Raw genomic sequence first — 20,890 nt, 5'->3', positions numbered from 1 at the left:
CCACGTGCTTCCAGATCTCGGCTTCCTTGCTGCTTGTTGCTCACACACCCCTGGCCTCCTGGTACCCGCCTACCCATGAAGAGGCAGATGCAATACTGGGTCCAGATGCCACTTCCCAGGGAACTGGGAAAGGCAGGGTGAGGCCAGTGTCCACCTTGACCAGGGCACAGCAGAGACAGGGCAGAGGCTGCAGGGGAATGGGCCTGTGCCCCAGGGCTCCTTACTCAGCCTTGCTTCCCACCGACTTGACCTCCCCCAGGCTCATGGGGAATGCCAGGCCCCCCAGTGCCCCTCTGCAAGCAATACCCTTCCCAGCCACGCTCTGCCAGGCCAGCTGACACACCAGCTGTAATGATGCCCACAAAGTTTGGGTGAAAGAATAAGTTCAAATCTGGCTAGAATGTCCTTGGGGATGCTGAGGACACAGGACAAAGAGCAGACACAGGGGAACATGGTGAGCTCTCTTTGATGTCGTGACAGGACTGGCCTGTTTCTTGTTGATCTCCCCAACCTCTACCTTCCCTCCCTGAGGGCCAGGGGTGTGAAGTTAGCATGCTGAATGAATAAGTGAATGGGTGAGCGCAGAGGCTGCTGAAGACAGAGACAGGTTGGGTTTTGCCAGGCAATAGAGACGGGCCAGGGAAGACAAAATGTACACTGTGAGGCCGGAACACGCTTGGGGCAGAGGGTGAAGCGGTGATGGGCTCGATTGGGGGGCTGGAGAGGGGCTGGGCAGGGTGATGGTAGGAGCCCCCGCCACGCCTGTGGTGGGAGGGGAGAGGAAAAGCAGCCCCAGCTTGGAGGGCTCCAGGACCCCCTTCCGGCCCACACCCCAAGGCCCCGTCTCTCCGCTTCCTGGGCCCACCGCCAATCCCAGGACCGCGACCTCTCCCGCCCCGCCCGCTCGGGAGCGCTGCTTCGCATGGGGTCTTCAAGCATGTAGTTCCTCCCTCCTCGGGGGCCTCGGGCAGGCGGGGCACACGCAGCCTCCTTCCGCGCCCCGGTGCTCACTCCGCGCGGGGGACGCTCGTGAGCCGCGGCAACTCGCGGGGACCCGACACACCGCAAGGTCAGCAAGGCCCGAGGGGATTCTGGGTAACCCCACAGCGCCTAGGGTCCCCACGAGGTCCGGGCCGCTCGGCTCTGCGCACGCGCACGCCCACGCCCTCCCCACAGCGGACGCAGCCCACCCCAGAGGCCCGCGGGCACAGCGCCCTCCTGCGGCGCGTACCCTGCGGGCGTGGGTCCAGGCGCGGGTCTGGAAGCCCCCGGGGCCGCCTGCTGCAGGCCAGAGCAGGGTGGGGGCAGGCCCTGGAGCATCGCAGGGTGGCAGGGAAGGGCTGGGGCAGAGGCGTGGCCCAGGCCCCCAGGAAGGTCGGGGGGCGGGCGGGGCTGCGCACGTTAAATGCGGGGCAAAGGCCAGGCGGGTAGGGGCTCGGGCTGGCCACCAGCTCCTGGGACATCAGACGCACGGGGCAAGCCACGGCAAGAGGAAGCCATGGACACACCTGAGGAGTCTGCTCAGACCGCGTCCTGCCTCCGCTCTCCCTGGCTCCTATTATTCCCAGCCTCCCCCTCATTCCTCTAGCTGTCATGCAAGCGCCAGCAGGGCAGTGCTATTCCTAAAACAGGGCCCGACACGAACTGCAGTTACGGAATGAGTGACCCTGGGAGTTGAGGAAAAGGACAAGAAGTGATCAATTACGAAGGGTTGAAAAAGGCGCTAAAGCCAGGTCTGGGCTCAGGGTGGGTGGAACTGGAGTTTTTGGTAGGAAGTGGGGAGAATGAAGTGCTGAGACTCTCTTAGCCGACAGGCACAGTGCAGGGAGGCCAGCAAGGCCCGAGGGGATCAGCCACGATGGCGGGCAGTCAGGGAGACCTGAGGGTCCTTCCAAGGCCAATAGGCACCACCGCGCCAGAGCAGAAAGGCCCACATGCCAGGGAGGCCGATGCACTGCGCCGTTAACAAGAGCCAGCGCTTTTTGGAAAGGGGATGGGAGGAGAATTCGGGCTAAGAAGCCAGTGGCAAGCAGAGTGCCTTGGAAGCCAGGCAGGTTTGGGTTTTAAATTCTGGCTGCCTGGGCTTTACAAATAAATCTGAGCCTGTTACTCACAGCATGGTGATATTGTGAGCTAATTCATCAAAGGGTGGTTTGGAGGAGGGCACTAGGTACAGCTGTTATCGACAGATGTTATGGGCTGTGCATGGTGGCTCCCTGTAATCACAGCTTTTTGGGAGGCTAAGGCAGGAGGACCACTGGAGCCCAGGAATTCAAAGCTTGCAGTGACCTAGGATTGTCCCACTCCAGCCTAGGTGATAGCAAGACCCTCTCTTACAAAAAAAAAAAAAAAAAAAAACCCCACCAGCCAGGCAGAAACACTGACAAGTGTAAAGGAGAGATGTTGGTTTCATCTTTATCTAGGGGCATCTAAAGTAATTCCAGGGCCTGTCGCAGTGATTTACACCTGTAATCCCAGCACTTTGGGAGGCCGAGGTGGGTGGATCACGAGGTCAGGAGATTGAAACCATCCTGGCTAACAGAGTGAAACCCCATCTCTACTAAAAATACAAAAAAAAAAAAAATTAGCTGAGCATGGTGGTGCGCATCTGTAGTGCCAGCTACTCAGGAGGCTGAGGCAGGAGAATCACTTGAACCCGGGAGGTGGAAGTTACAGTGAGCCAAGACAGTGCCACTGCACTCGGGCCTGGACAAGCGAGACTCCATCTAAAAAAAAAAAAGCACAGTGGCTCACACCTGTAATCCCAGCACTTTGGGAGGCCAAGGTGAGGGGATCACAAGGTAAGAAGTTTGAGACCAGCCTGAACAACATAGTGAAAGCTGTCTCCACTAAAAATACAAAACTTGGCCGGGCATGGTGGCACGTACCTGTAATCTCAGCTACTCAGGAGGCTGAGGCAGGAGAATTGCTTGAACCTGGGAGGTAGAGGTTGCAGTGAGCCAAGACTCCGTCTCAGAAGAAAAAAGAAAAAAGCAAGCAAGCAAGCAATTCCAAGGCCTTCAGTTCCTTCCCATGTAAAATCCAGATTTTTCCACCCTGGCTCTTGCTCAGCTCAGCCCCCCTACCTAGGGCCTTCACTCAGCAGTTCTGGGCTTGCACAGGCCTGCGACTTGCCACCTCAGCAGCATTCTGTCAGCAGCCCCTTGTGTCACTATCGAAAAGGGAAAGTCACATGTATTCAAGTAATAATGAACCCCACACCTCCCTCTGAACCTTGCTCTGCAGAACATCAGACATCAAGGCCGCAGCAAGGGGGAGGAGGCTCTGCTCTGCATTTTGCTTTTGGCTAAATCCTAAGTAGCTCTCAGCATATTTTTTTTCAAGTTCTTGAGAGTCCATATCCAGTTAGCTCCTGAGCTCCCAGGGCTGACATGGGCTCACAGGTCTGGCTGCATGGGAACTTCATTGGGCTGTGCTTTCCAAACAGCAGGTGAGGCTCTCTTCAAAACCCCCTCTGGCTCCCGAGCCCACCTTGAAGCTGAAAGGTTACAGAAGCATTTCTAGCTGGGGTGAGACCAAATCCTGGGAGTTCCCATTCCTGTGTGAGAAAGCAAGCCACAAGAACTGCCCCGGGCAGTTCAGGCAACTCTCAGACCAGGAAGGGCTGCTCACAAGGCTTAGAGGACTGAGGAACAAACAAGAACCACAGGCGTTACAAAGCTTAACATTATGCATTTATTATATTTGATAGAGCCATATTACACATGCTTGGTGCTTCAAACTGAGTTATCAATGTTTTTCTGGATGCAAAGCCATCTGATGCTGGGTGCGGACGCCTTAAATACTGTATTTCTGCATCTATGGCCTATGAGCTAAGGAAAACCCAAGGACAATTCCAGAAATGGCAAAGAACACTTAAGAAAAAGATGTACATGAGACGAAATGCAAAGTCCTTGAGCCAGGGCCTACAGAAGTTACCAGAAAGTGAATAAAAACAAGAATTTTTCTCACCACCTGTTGATAATAGAGCCTCATACGGGAATGGACATTGTAGAAAGGTTATTCCATTTGGTACTGATGCCTTTCTCCCCTCCATGATGTATGTGGCCCCCAGAGAGAGCAGCAGGCAGAACAGAGCACAGCAAACTGCCCCCTCCTCAACACATCCCAGTGCTGTTTCTTACAGTGACTGGGTGTCTCATGAAAAGCCGTCAATTTGATCGAACTTGCCACCTTGTGGAAAATCAATCACTGTGCTTCACATGGACATGAGGCCGTCACACACACCCTCCTCTGACATCCAGAATGCTAGCGGGGGACACAGGCCTGGGTGCCTGCTCGGCCAGGGCCAAGCCCTCCACATGTCAGCTCCCACCTTATGGCACCGGTTGTGGGAGGTCTGCTTTGCCTGCTGACCTGATGCTAATGCTTAAAGGCTCCATTCCAGATTTTATAAGGGGACGGAGTGATGTGTGTCAAGTACGTGCCGCCCATACTTCCCATCAAGCCTCATTACAGTTCCAGCTTAAAGATCCTCTCTGGCACCACACTGCTCGCTCAGGCTTGGGGTGGATGCCAGGAAGCCTCTTGGCCACGAATCTGCCCTCTTATGGGTTACAGGCCAGCACTCTAATGCCTGATACAACTTGTCTGAAGGGCCTGCATTTAAACCATCTTCAGGCAACCAGGGCATCTGAGCATAACCTGAGCAGTAATGACATAAATCAAAGGTGAGTAATTTGGGGCGGATGAGACCTAGCCAGCCATTCAGTCAGATGCTGCCATGCAGGGAAGAGTGATTCTGAAGGCATGGGGTACCTTTTGTCCTGTGAAGTCCAAGAGCAGGCTATGAAGGACATGACTAGAACCCCAAGAAAGTTCAACTCGGAGTTTCAACTTCCTTCCCCATCATTTGGGTTAAAAGTTCGGGTGGAAGGCACTTGCCAGGACCTGCTGGCCTGAACTCTGAAGAAGTACTGTCAGTGAATCCAGGACAAAAGACCCAGAGCCAGACAGGTGCCCCCAACAGCCAAGTGTCCAAGGCAAACCTGTGACCCAGAACTGGCTTCAGCAAGCCAGCAGAGCAGCTGGGAGGAAGCCTCATGCATAGCCAGGTGGCTGTCTGTGGGCAGCTTGGCTCTCACTCACTGTTTTATCTCTGGGATCCTTACTGTTGCTGTGGGTCAGGTATCAAGAAAATAAAAGGAACTTAAGGAATTAAAGATCAACAACATGAATTTCCCAAGCCATGCTGATTCCAGGTCACAGAAGTCAGAGACACCGGATGTCATCACCTCTCTCTGTCTATAGTGGGGGTGGGAGGTGGGTAGAATTATCAGGTTTCTAATTCAAAAACTTCTTTTAGGGGGCCAGGTTGTCCTATGCCACAAACATAAACTCTGGCCTGAGACCAATCTGGAGCACGTCTCCATAGTAAGTTTTGCAAAGCAGAGTGCAAACTGATATGAGGCACTCTCCAATATAACGCACTCTCAAAACACTGCTCAGGCAGGCTTCCACCGAGCAGAAGTGACTCTCACCTACTTGTGAAGACATGAACTTGAACTCTGCTTGGAAACATGGACAGGCACTGCGTACACTATCCTGTGAAAGGGTCTTATTTAACAAAGTGGCGTTTAGAACTTTTACGTGAAAGCCAAATAGGAAAAAAAAAAAATTCCGATTTTCCTCAAATCTTCAGGCCTTGAATCTAGGCAAAGCACACAAACACCATATGAAACCAACAGCATGAGTTCAGGGTCATCTTGGAAAATAAATGTCACTCTGGGGTGACAGTTCTTTATACAAATAGTATGCTCCCCCTCTCAACCCCACTACCAAAAAGGGGGTGGAAATAATAAGAAATTCAAAAATAGAAAACAACATCTTAAGTGTAAACTTATCCTCTGGAATTTTTATATTACATATGCTAGAAACATGCATTTATTTCTGCTCAGATGTACGAAAATATGTCTATCAATATTACTTATAAATCAGATTAATCCTCAAGACAATGGAATCACTGTTAGAACACTATTTCAAACCTTAGTAAATTACATCTTTAGCAAAATTATAAATTCTAACCACAAACAGAATGGGTTGAATTACACCCAGTGAGAACTACCTCTACTCTTTATATTGTTACTCATTTGTTTCCTATTGTTGCAAAGTCAGTGCTATGTTAACAGGGAACTTGTAAAACATTAAGTTTTCTTGGAACCCCAGATGAAACTCCTTACAGAAGTTAACTCTGCAGACTGAGAAGACAGGGGAACAGAGAGAGTCAAAGGGAGTGATGACTATTCCAGAGACAGGAAGGGACAGAAGAGATGACCAAAGGCACCCCCAAGGGATCAAGGCACAGAGGAAGAGGGACTTCATCCACACAAGAGCCTGGCTCCTGCAGATCATGGCATGGCCCTCAGGGCTGTCAGCGGGGCTCCCATGGCATAGGTGTACGCTGCTGTGGGCCCTTGCACAGGATCCTGAGGACAATACCAGGGCCAGGCTCCAGTGCAGCACCATGCTGGGCAAAGGACTCCTAACAGCCACGCTGCGGCTGCTCAACCCACCAGTGGGGAGGAAAGGCGTGGGTGCTCACAAGGCAGGCATCCACAGAAGCCCCTACCCAGGTCGAAGTCAAAGAACTATGTTCTCATCCGAGCCCTCGGCACTGAAGACCTCCACCGTGGGCTGACCTCTCTCTTGACTGCCAGATACAGCAAAGCCTGGCTTACCCAGAAAACAGCTGGGGTCTTCCGCTTGACTCAGTTCCATCAAACCACCCAAGGGGTAACAGATTCTGGACAAATTCTTTAAAGGGTCTCAAGTTAAATGTTTCATTCATGATTCACAAAAGGCACTTCAAAATTCCACAGAGCCGCAGGGTCACTGTTATTAGGCCAGCAATCCTCCTGTACAGGACCAATGAAGAAGCTCTAAGAGATCGGGTTATGTGTTTCACCTGATGGTGTCCTGGCCGCTTGTATATAAATTTCAGATAAGCTAGTTTGTCATTTATCTTGCAGTCTAGTCTAGCATACACAGCACAGAAAGACACACAGTGTGTTTGTACTTCAAATGTGATTTTGCTGTATCATGGCAGTTTATAAAATACTCTCAAGTCTGTATTTGACTGTAAGATCCAACGTTGTAATTGTATATTGAAGAGGTTACAATGTGAGAGGTACTCATTAAGCACAATTTTCTAATAATCTAATTACCTTGCCGATTTGCACCCCGAGTCCATTTACAAACATGAAATTAAGCTACTGGCACTCAATTGCCACACTGCTAGCATTGAATAAGGACTCCACTAGATGGAGAAACAAAGGCTCTCAAACCAAATAACAGATGACCACAAGTGTTTCCTGTCAGACAAGCCACGGCCCTGTTGGAGCTGCCTCTGAAGGCAGCCGGGTGATGGACAGGCCTGGTCTTCCCTCTGTGTGCCCCACTGCCAGGTGGCACCTTACCTTGCGCAGGCCCTTAGCCTGCGCAGTGGCACAGATGCTTCACTCACACTTGCCAGGGGGCTAAAATCACAGCCTACGACCAACCTGGCCTGGGGTGTTCTGAGGTAGTTCCTGAACTCGAGATGCCTGTTACCTACTCTCTTTCAGAAGTCAGGACATGTAGGAAGGATTAAAATATCCATGCATCGCTTGAATCAATAATCACTGTAATTAAGTGCAAAATAAAGGAAACTTGAGTTGCTTTATTTAGCTTCCAATTTCTGGGAGGCTCAAGAATTAAAAGTATTCTGGACAACAAAAGAAAATAAGACTGTGCTTACAGATCTTGTTCTGCCATATTCTCGCTTTAGGATCGCTATTTTATTGTTGCCCTTTCTGTTACATGGGATGTACACATCAGGTGTTAAAAGGTACAATACATTCTACAACTGAGCACCACTTTCTGTAACTGAACAGGCAAAGAAATTACACTGAACATCAGCATCTGGCAGTATTTTTTGGAAAAAAAAAAAGTGACTAAAATGGGTTTAAATTGATTAACACTATTAAATCACATCTAATATTTGATACTACATGATTCAATACAGCTATACGATACAATTATACAAAATGTGTTAACATCAAAGAATACAACCAAAATTAAGATAGCAAACAAAACCTATATAACTTTTTTTTTACAGGAAAATACTTTTGAAGTATGCATGTAACTGCCCATTCTTTTAAAGAAAATCTACTGCAAGCAAAGTTATCAACCTCCAGAAAAATCACACATAGCATTACTAAGCATATCCCCAAAAAAGTGTACAATATGCACACTTGGAAAATACAAAATTAAAAAAATTGTAAGCAACAGGTGAGCTTCATATTTATAAGAATGTGAAAAGAAGTCCCATTTTTAGCACTGTTGTATAAAGAATTGTCTTTTGATGCGAAGTTCATGAATTGTCCTCCTGCTGGGACCACACTTTACAAAAACACCGTGTTTTTGAAACGAGATTACAGAGCAAGATAGAGCATCTTAGCAATGTCATCTTAGTAAAGTTTTTTTTTAAATTTTTACTACTTTATCAAAACATGTCCCTTAGGTGTGTAGGATTCATTTTTAAAATTCTTCCTAGAAATAATATACAAAGGAGAGGCATATTTATTCCCAATCACACTCCTGGAAGATGCTTCCCGTGGTCGAGAAGGGTCTTCTCTCTTCTTTTCACTGGTTGTTTTTGGCCTTAGCATGTGTTAAGATGTGAGATTTCAGGTTAGTTGACTGAGCAAACTTCTTATTACAACCATCGAAGGGGCACACATAGGGCCTGTCTCCGGTATGGATTCGCACATGTGTGCGCAAATTGAAGTCCAGTGAAAAGCGTTTCCCACAGCCTTCGAACGTGCACTGTCGAGGAAAGACCAGAGATGAACCCACTCAGCAACTTTCTGACCAGACCCTGGCAGTCAGTAGCTCTCTCCTTTGCCAGAGAACAGCCTATTTATTTTACCAAATACTTTTCCTTCCTGCCCTGGGCGAACCTTGTAGATAATCTGGAATCAGCAGGCAGGTTTGACAACCCTGAACACCCAAGGACAGCCCTCATGAACTGTTTAAAACACTTGGCAAAATGGCACGTCTTTCTAAATGCAGGCCAGAGTCCTAATGCTGCTATCAACACTTCCAACAGTAAAATACAAATGATTAAGGGTTCTGGTGTCAGTCATCAAAAAATAACCATGTTAGATTTACTAGCTGCACTGCTAGTTTTTTCGCTTATTACTATTATTTTTGAGAAGCGGTCTCACCCTGTCGCCTAGGCTGGAGTGCAGTGGTGCGATCTCAGCTCACTGCAATCTCCACCTCCTGGATTCAAACGACTCTCCTACCTCAGCCTCCTCCCGAGTAGCTGGGATTACAGGCGCCTGCCACCACACCCAGCTCATTTTAGTATTTTTTTTTTAGTAGAGACAGGGTTTCACCATGTTGGCCTGGCTGGTTTTGAACGCCTGACCTCAAGTAATCCACCCGCCTCGGCCTCCCAAAGTGCTGGGATTACAGGCATGAGCCACCATGCCTGGCCAATTCTTTCACTAATTTATGGGCTTCTAAATACAAGACAAGTATTACCTATGCTTACACTCAAACAACAAAATTTTAGAAATTTTAATTAGTAATTAAATATACTATTAACGACCAAAAATAAATTACTTGAATCCTGTAATGAATGGAGTAGAGATTCTGTTTTAGACATGCTGTGGATTAATCCTGTTCTCCTGGCATAAAGGGCCCTCCATAAACACCCAATACACTCCTATGCCAGTACCACAGAGGTTACAGGCAAGGAAGTCCGGAATCTGGGCAATGCTTCCAAGCGACTCCCCAGGAGAATGTTCGTTTCTCACTAAGGAGTAATAATGACCCCATGTCTCTGGGCTGGCACTTCCTGCCTCAGCACCGCACCACCTACACTTGCAGTGTTCAGACAGGCAAGGCAGTGTGGGGAAGAGAGGGAACTGGCTCTACCTGAAAGGGCTTCTCTCCAGTATGAACCAGTTGGTGTCGTTTTAGTTTTGAACTCTCAACAAAAGCTTTGCCACATTCTGCACAGACGTGGACTCTGGGACCGTGGGTGTGCAGATGTTTTCTCATGGCCGAGTTATCCCTGAACATCTTTGTGCAGCCCTTAAAACAGAGAAAGCAGCTTAGAGGTTCACATTGCAAACTGTTAGAAAGGATTCAACCACTGAACAGCCTTGACTGACACATTCAAACAAAACCACCCCCCCAACCCCCCGTTTTAATTTTACTTAGAATTACGGTAGAACATTACATCATTTAAGACAAAAAAAAAACAGACAGCTGAAAAAGTCGTTTAATGCAAACCCTAGTTTTACAGATGAGGAAACTGAGGCTTAGAGATGTCTTTAAGTAGACTTGCCCAAGGTCACACTACTAGCAGTAGCCAAACTGGGAGTAGAACCCAACACCCTGGCTTCCAGCTATACCACAGCCACCTCGCCCGACTATGTCCCCCAAAATGAAGTAACAGAGCACTGCTAAGCAAACGGAGTTAAAATGACGGTAGTCCACCACTACCTTTGGTGGCCCCATATTCTGTGCTGCAACAATGGACTGTCATTCTCCATCGCCTACTGTTCCCTCTTCTCTCTTTGCCTCTTTCCCCTTCTTGACAGAGAAAGAAGCAAGAGGGTCTCCAAGGAATGGCAACTACAGAAGAAATTTATTTTGTGAGACACTAGGAAAAGGAAGAAGCAGGCAGATTGATACCAGTGCAGGGCGGGCAAGGCAGATGGATGTGTGGCGCTCGAGAAGCATGTCCTTAACAATTTCTTCTGCAGTTGTTGCCCAATAATGGAGTGAATGGGGAAATGATAAGACAGCATGACAGAAGGACAGCACAAGTCACTAGACAGCTTCACAGGCAGAAGGGAGATGGAAGCCACGGTTTTTTCGCCTTAACCCCTAGGTTGAGTTTCCATTTAGAAATGGAAATTTAAAATATTTAACAGGTATACAATGTATACATGCATTGAAACATCACATGAAACCCCATAAATATGTGCAAGTATTAAATGTCCATTATAGAAAAAAAAATTAAAAATTTTAACTGGAAAAGAAGAATACAGAGAAGCTAAAGAGATGGCAGGCACTTCTGGCCTAACTGTTTTCAAATGCTTGTGGTTTTGGCCGTGATGGCGACAGTCTACATTTCAGATCGTCACATTAAGAATGCCGACAAAGAACAGGAAGGACTTGCTAAGTGCACAATCATCACAGGGCAAGACCATGAAACTAAATGCGACCTGCTCCAACTGTCCATTTTTACCGTTCTTGATTCCACTCAATCTCTCCTACTTTGTTTCCTCCACCTGCATGATACTGACTTTTCTGTTAGTCTTACATCCAATTAAGTTTGAAAATAGCCCCAACGAGTATCTCAAAAGTACTTTTCAGGCAATCCTTTTAAAGAGTAACTACATTTGAAAACAATTAAGTGCCTCTCTAATAACACACATTATTATTAAGTGTTTATTTGGCTTATTTTAGCAACATCCAAAATAATTTCCAAATTTCAGTAAAGAGCCTACATTCCCATTAAGGTCTACAGGTGAGACACAACCCAGGATCTTAAGACTGACTTGTTAATATAATCCAAAAAGAAATGAAACCCTACAGTAGGGTCAGCACACAATAATAAAGCATCAGCTCCCTGCAGCCATCCCATTTCACTGTATTCAAATTTAAGTGGCCTTTACTAAATAACAAAACTTCAGCTCTTGGATTTAGAAACCAAAGATTCGAATGCCTTGCTTCATTTAAATTATCAAAAGCAGAAACAAAGTGCAAATTTCTTAGAAACTCTCTAAAACTCCACCAACAGTTTAATGAGCACGCTCCCCTAGCATTACTTACTTTATGAGGGCAAGCTATTGTTCTTGGAGCATCATCTTCTTTAATTTTTCTTGGCTTCATTCTTATCAAAAGAAAAAGAGAGACAGACAGATTTGTAGGAGTGGGTAGACTCAATGGGCATAAATAATATAGTCCCTAAAATGCTTTCCTTATAAGTATCCAAACTAAAATTATAATACATTTCCATGAAGGAGAAAGGATACCACAACTCACATTCACTAAGCACCAATGACTGTGAAGCACTCTTTCCATCTCACAGATAAGGATGCTGAGGCTCAGAAACATTGAGTTGCTGCCTACAGTCTCATAGCTGATAAGCTGGTGCAGCTTAGAATGGCACTACTATTTGTGTGATTCACATACCTGTTCTTAACTCCAAACCCTTTAAAAAACACAAAAAGTCAACTCAGACAACCATAGACTAATCTCCTCGTGAGAGGCAAGGCAAGATATCTAAAAGCAGCAGCTGCAATGATGAAGGTACCTTATGAAAAAGGAGCCGTGACCACGGGAGTATCCTAAAATATCCATCTCTATACATGAAATGGGTCCAATTAGTACTGACACAGATGATCTTTAAAATTCATCATTTTAAAGGGTACACACAATAAACCATTAGCACCAGTTACTTTGGGGAAAGAGCTCCTAGGGCCTGGTGGACAGATGGGAACACCACATACTCTCATACTGCTACCCTACCTCTGGATGGGGGCTTGGAAGTTCTCCTTTATGCCGACAGTTCTAGTAACCTGGCAACCGTCGGCAAAGCCCCATGTGAAATTACTATCCAGAGAGCCTCCTGGTTTGGTAACTTACCTACCACCTGCTTTTACAAGCTTTGGATTTTTGTCAAAACTTTCTCTCCAAATACTCCCTATAGATGGGTGTGTGGTAGAGGGGTGGGAAATTTAGGGTTCCTTAAAAAACTAGAAAATAAATCTCAGAAACAGATTTTCCTTTTGTCCCTAGTTTCACCCATCTCACACCCAGCCACGATGGTTCACATTTAATAAATAAGTCAGTCAGGTGTGATGGCTCACGTCTGTAATCCCAGCACTTTGGGAGGCCAAGGTGGGAGGACTGTTTCAGCCCAGGAGCTCACGACCAGCATGGGAAACACAGTAAAATTGTCTCTACAAAAAAAAAAAAATTAAGCCTGGGCAACATGGGCAAAACCTGTCTCTATCAAAAACAAATGAACAAACAAACAAAAACCCTCCAACTACTTGGGAGGCTGAAGGCAGGAAGATTGCTTGAGCCCAGGAGGTCAAGGCTGCAGTGAGCCACCACTGTGCCACTGCATTCCAGCCTAGGCAACAGAACGAGACCCTGTCTTGGATTTAAAATAATAAATAAAATGATGATTTAAAAAACTATGGCCGGGCGTGGTGGCTCACACCTGTCACCCCAGCACTTTGGGAAGCCAAGGCCTGCGGATCACTTGAGAGCAGGAGTTCGAAACCAGCCTGGCCAGATGGTGAAACCCCATCTCTACTAAAAGTACAAAAATTAGCTGGGTATGGTGGCATGCCTGTAATCCCAGCTACTCAGGAGGCTGAGGGAGAATTGCTTGAGCCCAGGAGGCAGAGGTTGCAGTAAGCTGAGATCGCACCATTGTACTCCAGCCTGTGTAGCAAGAGTGAAATGCCATCTCAAAAAAAAAAAAAAAACCACACACACAGGCAGGGCGCAGCGTATTGCAAGGTCAAGAGTTCAGGACCAGCCTGGCCAAGATGGTGAAACACCGTCTCTACTAAAAATACAAAAAAACTAAAATTAACTGGACGTGGTGGCAGGCACTGTAATTCCAGCTACTCAGGAGGCTGAGGCAGGCAAACTGCTTGAACCTGGGAGGTGGAGGTTGTAGGGACTTGAGATCCACCACTGCACTCCAGCCTGGGTGACAGAGCAAGACTCCACCTCAAAACAAACAACCTAGCTGGGGGCCATTATTCTGAGTGAAGTAAGTCAGGAATGAAAAATCAAACGCTGTATGTTCTCATTTATAAGTGGGAGCTAAGCTATAAGGATACAAAGACATACAGAGTGATATACTGGACTTTGGGGACTTAGTGGGGAAAGAGTGGTGAGGGAATATATACTGCTCTAGTGAGGGGGGGCACTGAAATCTCAGAATTCACTAATAGAGAATTCATCCATGTAACAAAAAACAATTTATACACCAAAAGCTACTGAAAATTAAAAAAACGTAAAAGCCCACCTACTAAGTGAATCCTTAATAGCAAGAGCTAATTTACCACCACTCTTTTGTTCCAGATTAATTTTGTGATCTTTACGTTTGTGAATGCCCTAACAATGTTCTTTTTCTTCACGTATAATTTGGGAAAAGGATTACCTGATTTGTAACCTGAACATATGAAATAACTTGCTAAACGCTCCATACACTGGAGGAACATGAGGAACAAGAGATCTGGTAACTATCATTTATGTCTATGGAGTTGGTTTGAGACTGTACATATTTGCTATTTTAAATTCTACGAGAACGTTTTCAATCTGGTGTCCTACATATTCCCAACCCTGTATATACTTGTTTTTTCTTGTAAATGGATTACAGATTGAGCATCCAAAATCCAAACTCTGAAACTATCTGAGTGCTAACATGATGCACTCATGTGATAGGGTCACAGTCAAAACTTTTGTTTCATGTACAACATTATTTAAAATATTGTATAACGGCCTGGGCAACAAAGCAACACCCTGTTTTTTTCTTTTTTTTGAGACGAAGTCTTGTTCTGTTGCCCAGACTGGAGTACAGTGGCACGATCTCGGCTCACTGCAACCTCTGTCTCCTGGGTTCAAGCAATTCTGCCTCAGCCTCCCAAGTAGCTGGGACTACAGGCCTGTACCACCACGCCCAACTAATTTTTGTATTTTCAGTAGAGACATGGTTTCACCATACTGACCAAGTGGTCTTCAACTCCTGACCTCATGACCCGCCTGCCTCAGCCTTCCAAAGTGCTGGGATTATAGGCATGAGCCACCATGCTGGCCTATTTTTTATTTAGACACAGGATGTTGCGGTTGGGCGGCGGTGGCTCACTCCTGTAATCCCAGCACTTTGGGAGGCAGAGGCGGAAGGATCATGAGGTCAAGAGTTCGAGACCAGACTGGTCAACGTGGCGAAACCCCATCTCTACTAAAAATACAAAAAAATTCGCCAGGCATGGTGGCACATGCCTGTAATCCCAGCTACTTGGGAGGCTGAGGAAAGAGAATCGCTTGAACCCAGGAGGTGGAGGTTGCAGTGAGCTAAGACTGCACCATTGCACTCCAGCCTGCACAACGGGAGCGAGACTGCATCTCAAAAGAATATATATATATATAAATAAAATAAAATAAAAAATAAAAAAATCCGCCAGGCATAGTGGCACATGCCTACAGTCCCAGCTACTTGTGAGGCTGAGGAGGTAGAATCCTTTTAGCCCAGGAATTTGAGGCTGCAATACAACTTGGGTGATAGACGAGACCCTGTCTCAAAAAAAAAAAAAAAGTATAGAATTACCTTCAGGCTATGTGTATAAGGTACAATGAAACAAAAATAAATTTCAAATTTCGTGTTTACACCTGAGTCCTAGCCCCAAGATGTCTCATTATACATAGGCAAAACCCCCAAATCCAAAGTGCTACTGATCTGAAGCATTTTGGATAAAGAATGCTCAACCTGTATTACCACACCAGTCAGCAAGTATTTTTTAAGTGCCTGTTGTAAACAGGACTCTGAACTAGCCTTTCTTATCTTAAATACAAATAAACCTTGGAATTTTGGTCTGAGTTTACAAAATCAGGTAGGACAAAATTTGGTGCCACTGTGCCACTTGGAGGTTAGATTGGTTTGGAAAACAACCATGACTGATGTGAAAGGTTTCTATTCCACTCAACCATAAATAGTTTTTTAAAGTTTCAATCTTCCCAATTAAGAGTAAATATTTATTCTTTGACAATTCTACTGAAACATTATTTTGTTCTTTTTGTAGAGATCGGTTTCGCCATGTTGCCCAGGGTAGTCTCAAGCACCTGAGCTAAAGCAATCCACCTGCCTCCATTCAAACATTCTGTGCTGACTGTGAAGATGGCTACATGACTGTGTCCAAATTCACAGACTAGAACATACATACCTAAAAGGGGGTAGACTTTGCCATATGTAAATTAAATCTTAGTAAACATGGCTTATCAATAAAACTCCTCTCCCATACCTATTTTTAAACAAAGAGTTTTGCTCTTTCGCCCAGGCAGAAGTGAAGTGGCGCAATCTCAGCTCATTGCAACCTCCCCCCAGGGTTCAAGCGATTCTCCTGCCTCAGCTGGGATTACAGGCGGGTGCCACCATGTGTGGCTAATTTTTATTTTTTAATTTTTATTTTTAGTAGAGACAGGGTTTCACCATGTTGGTCAGACTGGTCCCAAACTCTTGACCTCAGGTGATCCACATGCCCCGGTCTCCCAAAGTGCTAGGATTACAGGCGTAAGCCGCGGTGCCTGGCCTCCCATACATTTTCTTAGAGTTATTCCTAGTAATGTAATTTTTAAAAACATATTTTAGCATGGAAAATTTCAAATACGCCCCAAAGAGAACAGTCCCAGGTACCATTTACTCAACTCTTGGTTTATTATAAGTGGTATTATTTTTTCTTAAAATGTCATTTTCAAAATGTGTGCTAGTATTTAGAAATATATTTAATTTCAGAATGACAGTTGAAAATGCATTTGGACAAACACCTTTGGACTTAAAGAGTAAGTAGAAGATTTAAACACAGCCACCCTTAAGCTCCTTGGCAAATCATCCTCCTTCACACAGAGTGGCAAATGCAGCAGTATTACGTTGCTACTTTTTACATTTTATTTGATTGCAAACAATGAAAAAGGTCATTTTCCAAAAAGTACACTTAGGTTAAAATATTGTTTCGTTTTCCAAGTAAAGAGTAAAAACCATATACCACTACTTAGAACATCTTCTCACCCTCCTAACTATTCAGAAGTAACTAAGTTTAAGTTTTCCATTCACCAACAGACACTTTATAGAGTCCTTTGGAACCCAGAGACAATGATGACAACAGCATAGACATTATGAATGAGGCAGTATGGGATGTGTGATTTGGAGCTGACTTCTACTAGCTGCATGACCTTGAGCAAACTATAACTTCTCCACCTCGGTTTCTTATTCTGTAAAAAGGTACAATGCTACCTACTTGTAAGACCTATAATGTTAAGCACTTGGGAAATGATAGCTCTGATCACCATTGGCTATGTATTAAATGGGTCTGGCTAAAAATGAGTTCATTCTCAACCAACCTTCGATAAAGGACTGAGAAACTGGAGAAAGCACGGCACTAGGAGGAAAGTACCCCTCAACACAGTACATGTTATATGGAGGAGTCAGGCACCCAACAACTCAAGTTTCCTGTTAAATAAAGAGGGAGAATACACTCCCAATGACATGACTGCTGGATTTATAGTAGCTCATTCTGGCATGTGTGGGGAGAACATTGTAAAGATTGGACTTCAGAACCCAAACTTCTGGTACAGTATCAGTAGAGATTTGTGCAAAACAAAGTTCTAACCAACAGATCTGTAAATATCCCGGAAACAAGAGACAAAACATTTTTGGAGCAGTGACTCTTTAATGAAAATAAGCCTTTTTCCTACAAAACAAGGTTAGCTGACTTCTAGAGCAGAACCCTCCTCTGATCTGCGCTGGTGGGACAGAAGTTCTTGTGTAATACGGCTGTCATTTGCAAGCATGATTCACCTCCCTTCTTTGTGAAAACATAATATTGCCTTAGACAAAGTTTGTTCAATGAAATATCTCTTAAATGTTAATATTCATGTGATAATATTGAAGGGTTTTAAGATATTTTCATCTCCATTGTCGTATTTCATCTATACATTAATACTGTGAAAGTGGCTGGGGAAGTAGTGAACAACATAAAAAAAACCCTGATTTGGGATTGGCCTAACCATTCTAATCTTTCTAGACCAAAGGTTTTCAAAGGTATATAACTTTATTACATGAAATACATACGTAAGTGGTCACTTCACAGGAAAAAGAACTCACTAGGCCCTACTCACTGACCACTTTTTGAAATATTTACTGAATAGGGATTTCAGGAAAAACAGTCATCCATAGCCTGTCTACCTCCCCAATGTCAGACTTTCCAATTAAAGTCATTATTTTTTATACTTTGTCCACATGCATACATAACTGATTTACTAGGCAGTCTAGGCCGAGTGTGGCATGCGTTTGAAACATTCTTTGGTCAGTTTCAGGTTCAGTACAGCACCCCATTGCCCCGGTGCAAGGAGGAGACAGGAAAGCAGCTTACATTCTACCTTAAGACAACAGCTTCGGCTCTAATGCCACTTTGTGAGTGCAGGGGGCGAGGACTGGAGGCCAGCAGGATAAGTTCTATGGGCCATAATTACTGAAGTTGTGGTGTGGCCCCCAAGAGTTTAAAATTATTGGTTCCTCTGTACCAATCTTCTGCTTTCAGAGTCCCAGTCTTCAATTCCTGGGCCTCCAGAAAAATCTTATTTAACTGTTACACACATCCTCAAAAGGTGAAGACCTAACAAAACAGGGCACCTAGGTGCAAGTATTTCTCACCACTACCACCGTCCAATTACACAGATTTGTTTAGATTAACATGATCTTCAAGAGCTAGTATGTAGAATGTGGAGGAGGAGGAGCCCAACCCTTAACCCACCTCACAGGGCCCAAACTTTACTTTTTTTACACCATCAAGACAAGCAAGATTTTATTCTATTCTATATACAAATGAAATCTTTAACAGGCTAATAAAAAAATGCTATTTACGTTCATATTGTGATTATGCAAATATTATTTACTGTGGGGTTAAACAATGTGCTAGGATCACACTTAATGCCCTACAAGCACATCACAGGAACTACAAGGAGAGAATCCTCCTAGAGTCAGATCAAAGAAGCTCTTTCTTTCAATACTGTCAAAATAAGGCCCCATTTTTTAGGCTATGGCTTTCTTTGCCCTACCCCCTTACCCTTTTCATGGAGTTTCTGATGAATGCCTTTGGTTTTTCAGAAGACCCTTTTCCACTCCGCCAAGCTTATTCTACCCACTACTGAATGAAACTGACTTTTTCTTAAGAAATTCTTACAACCGGTCAACCTTCCATTAACTGAATACATTTGCTAGCCTGCTGCACAGCTGTCCTCTTGGTTGTTGTGCACTAGGAAATCTTCCTTCTGCTATTCCTCATTTTGTTTCAGTATATCCTTAAGTTACCTCCTCAGAAAGGGTGCATGCAACATAAATCCTTGGGTCTCTAAAACTGTCATCTCTTGCCCTTGTATTTGACTTGATAGCTTTGCTGGATCAAGAACTCTATGTTTACAGTAATTTTTCCTCTTAAAGTACTGTTTCATTGTCTCTAATTATCCTCTGCTACTGAGGAAAAGTCTCATTCAGGTCTATCATTCTTTCTAGTCAATGGCCTATCTCCCTGGAAACTTTTAGGTTCTTCAGCCTTGGCGTTTTGAAATTTCACACATGGATGGCTATCAGGTAACCTGGGTGACAGTCTCTGTGGGTGGTCTCCTTCTTAAGGAGTATGGTCTAAGGTAGCCATGTTACCTTCCCAACAGTAACATGTGCCCCTGGATTTTCTATTCAGAAGATGGGGGAGAAGCTCTTAGATCACCTGCCCCAAGTTTTCAAGGAGGGTAAGCAGTGCCAAGAGTCACAAACACCTAATGGCTTTACTGCTCACCACCCATAGGTTCCCTCTCTCTTCAAAACCTTTCCCTTAGCCCTCTGCCCGCCCCTCCACTGAAACTCCTTCACAATGTATAATCTAAAGAAGTTTTATGGCTGGGCGCGGTGACTCACACCTGTAATACCAGCACTTTGGGAGGCCAAGGCGGGTGAATTATCTGAGGTCAGGAGTTCAAGACCAGCCTGACCAACATGGTGAAACCCGCCTCTACTAAAAATACAAAAATTAGCTGGGCATGGTGGTGCATATGCCTGTAATCCTAGCTACTCTGAAGGCTGAGGCAAGAGAATAGCAGAAGTTGCAGTGAGCTGAGATCACACCACTGCATTCCAGCCTTGGCAACAACAAGAGCAAAACTCAGTATTTAAAAAAAAAAAAAAGGGGCATTTTAGTCCCCTCCCTCCTGTACCTCCTGGCAACTCCTCCACTGTCTGTGTTGATGCTGTAATCTCCTGAGTCTCCTTTCACTTGTCTGAATGTTGCTTTTACTCTGCCACTGGGATCTCTTACCCTCTGATATGGTTTGGCTGTGTCCTCACCCAAATCTCAACTTGAACTGTATCACCCAGAATTCCCATGTTATGGGTGGGACCCAGGGGGAGGTAACTGAATCATGGGGGCCAGTCTTTCCCATGCTATTCTCGTGAGAGTGAATAAGTCTCACGAGATCTGATGGGTTTTATCAGGGGTTTCCACTTTTGCTTCTTCCTCATTTTTCTCTTGCCACCACCATGTAAGAAGTGCCTTTTGCCCCCTGCCATGATTCTGAGGCCTCCCCAACCATGTGGGCAGGGGAGAATCACAATTGACACGGAAAGCTTCAGTGTTCTGGTTTGGGGTTCGGAGTAGTCAGTATTAGGTTTTAGATGCTGTTAATAATAAGACATCCATGCTGGACTTAAGGTAGTTTTTTTAGGAGGTAAGTTGGGGCTACAGTCATCTGATGAGCAGTGACGAAAAGCATCAAAATGGTAAGAAAGCTCTTACCCCCCAGCACACAGTCAATCTGTTTCTAAATCTTTTCCATTTTCTCTCACAGTTTCTTTTTTAGAGTTGCTCTGTCACCCAAGCTAAAGTACAGTGGCATGAGCTGACTGCAGCCTTGACCTCCTAGGTTCAAACGATCCTCCCACTCAGTCTCCCAAGTAGCTAGCTGCATAACACCAAGCTGAGCTTTTAAAGTTTCTCGTAGAGATGGAGTCTTGTCATTTTGCCCAGGCTGGTCTCAAATTCCTGGCTTCAACCAATCTCACCCTCAGCCTCCT

At 45.2% G+C, this 20,890-nt stretch overlaps 1 protein-coding gene across 1 annotated transcript in view; it reads right to left on the bottom strand.

Annotated features, from left to right (window-relative positions):
* Positions 1-3,673: 3,673 nt before the first annotated feature.
* YY1 (YY1 transcription factor) overlaps positions 3,674-20,890 on the bottom strand; it is a 37,136-nt gene continuing 19,919 nt past the window's right edge. The window contains exons 3-5 of the mRNA XM_002754285.6: positions 11,857-11,917; positions 9,946-10,104; positions 3,674-8,826 (exon numbers count right to left, since the gene is read on the bottom strand). Coding sequence (XP_002754331.5) covers positions 8,644-8,826; positions 9,946-10,104; positions 11,857-11,917 — 403 coding nt within the window. The 3' untranslated portion in view covers positions 3,674-8,643. The remainder of the gene's footprint in view (positions 8,827-9,945; positions 10,105-11,856; positions 11,918-20,890) is intronic.

Source organism: Callithrix jacchus, chromosome 8 (genome assembly GCF_049354715.1).
Source record: "Callithrix jacchus isolate 240 chromosome 8, calJac240_pri, whole genome shotgun sequence".
NCBI classification, from domain to species: Eukaryota; Metazoa; Chordata; class Mammalia; order Primates; family Cebidae; genus Callithrix; species Callithrix jacchus.
The sequence above is the reverse complement of the archived record's forward strand: the minus strand, read 5'-3'. Positions and strand labels throughout refer to the sequence as shown.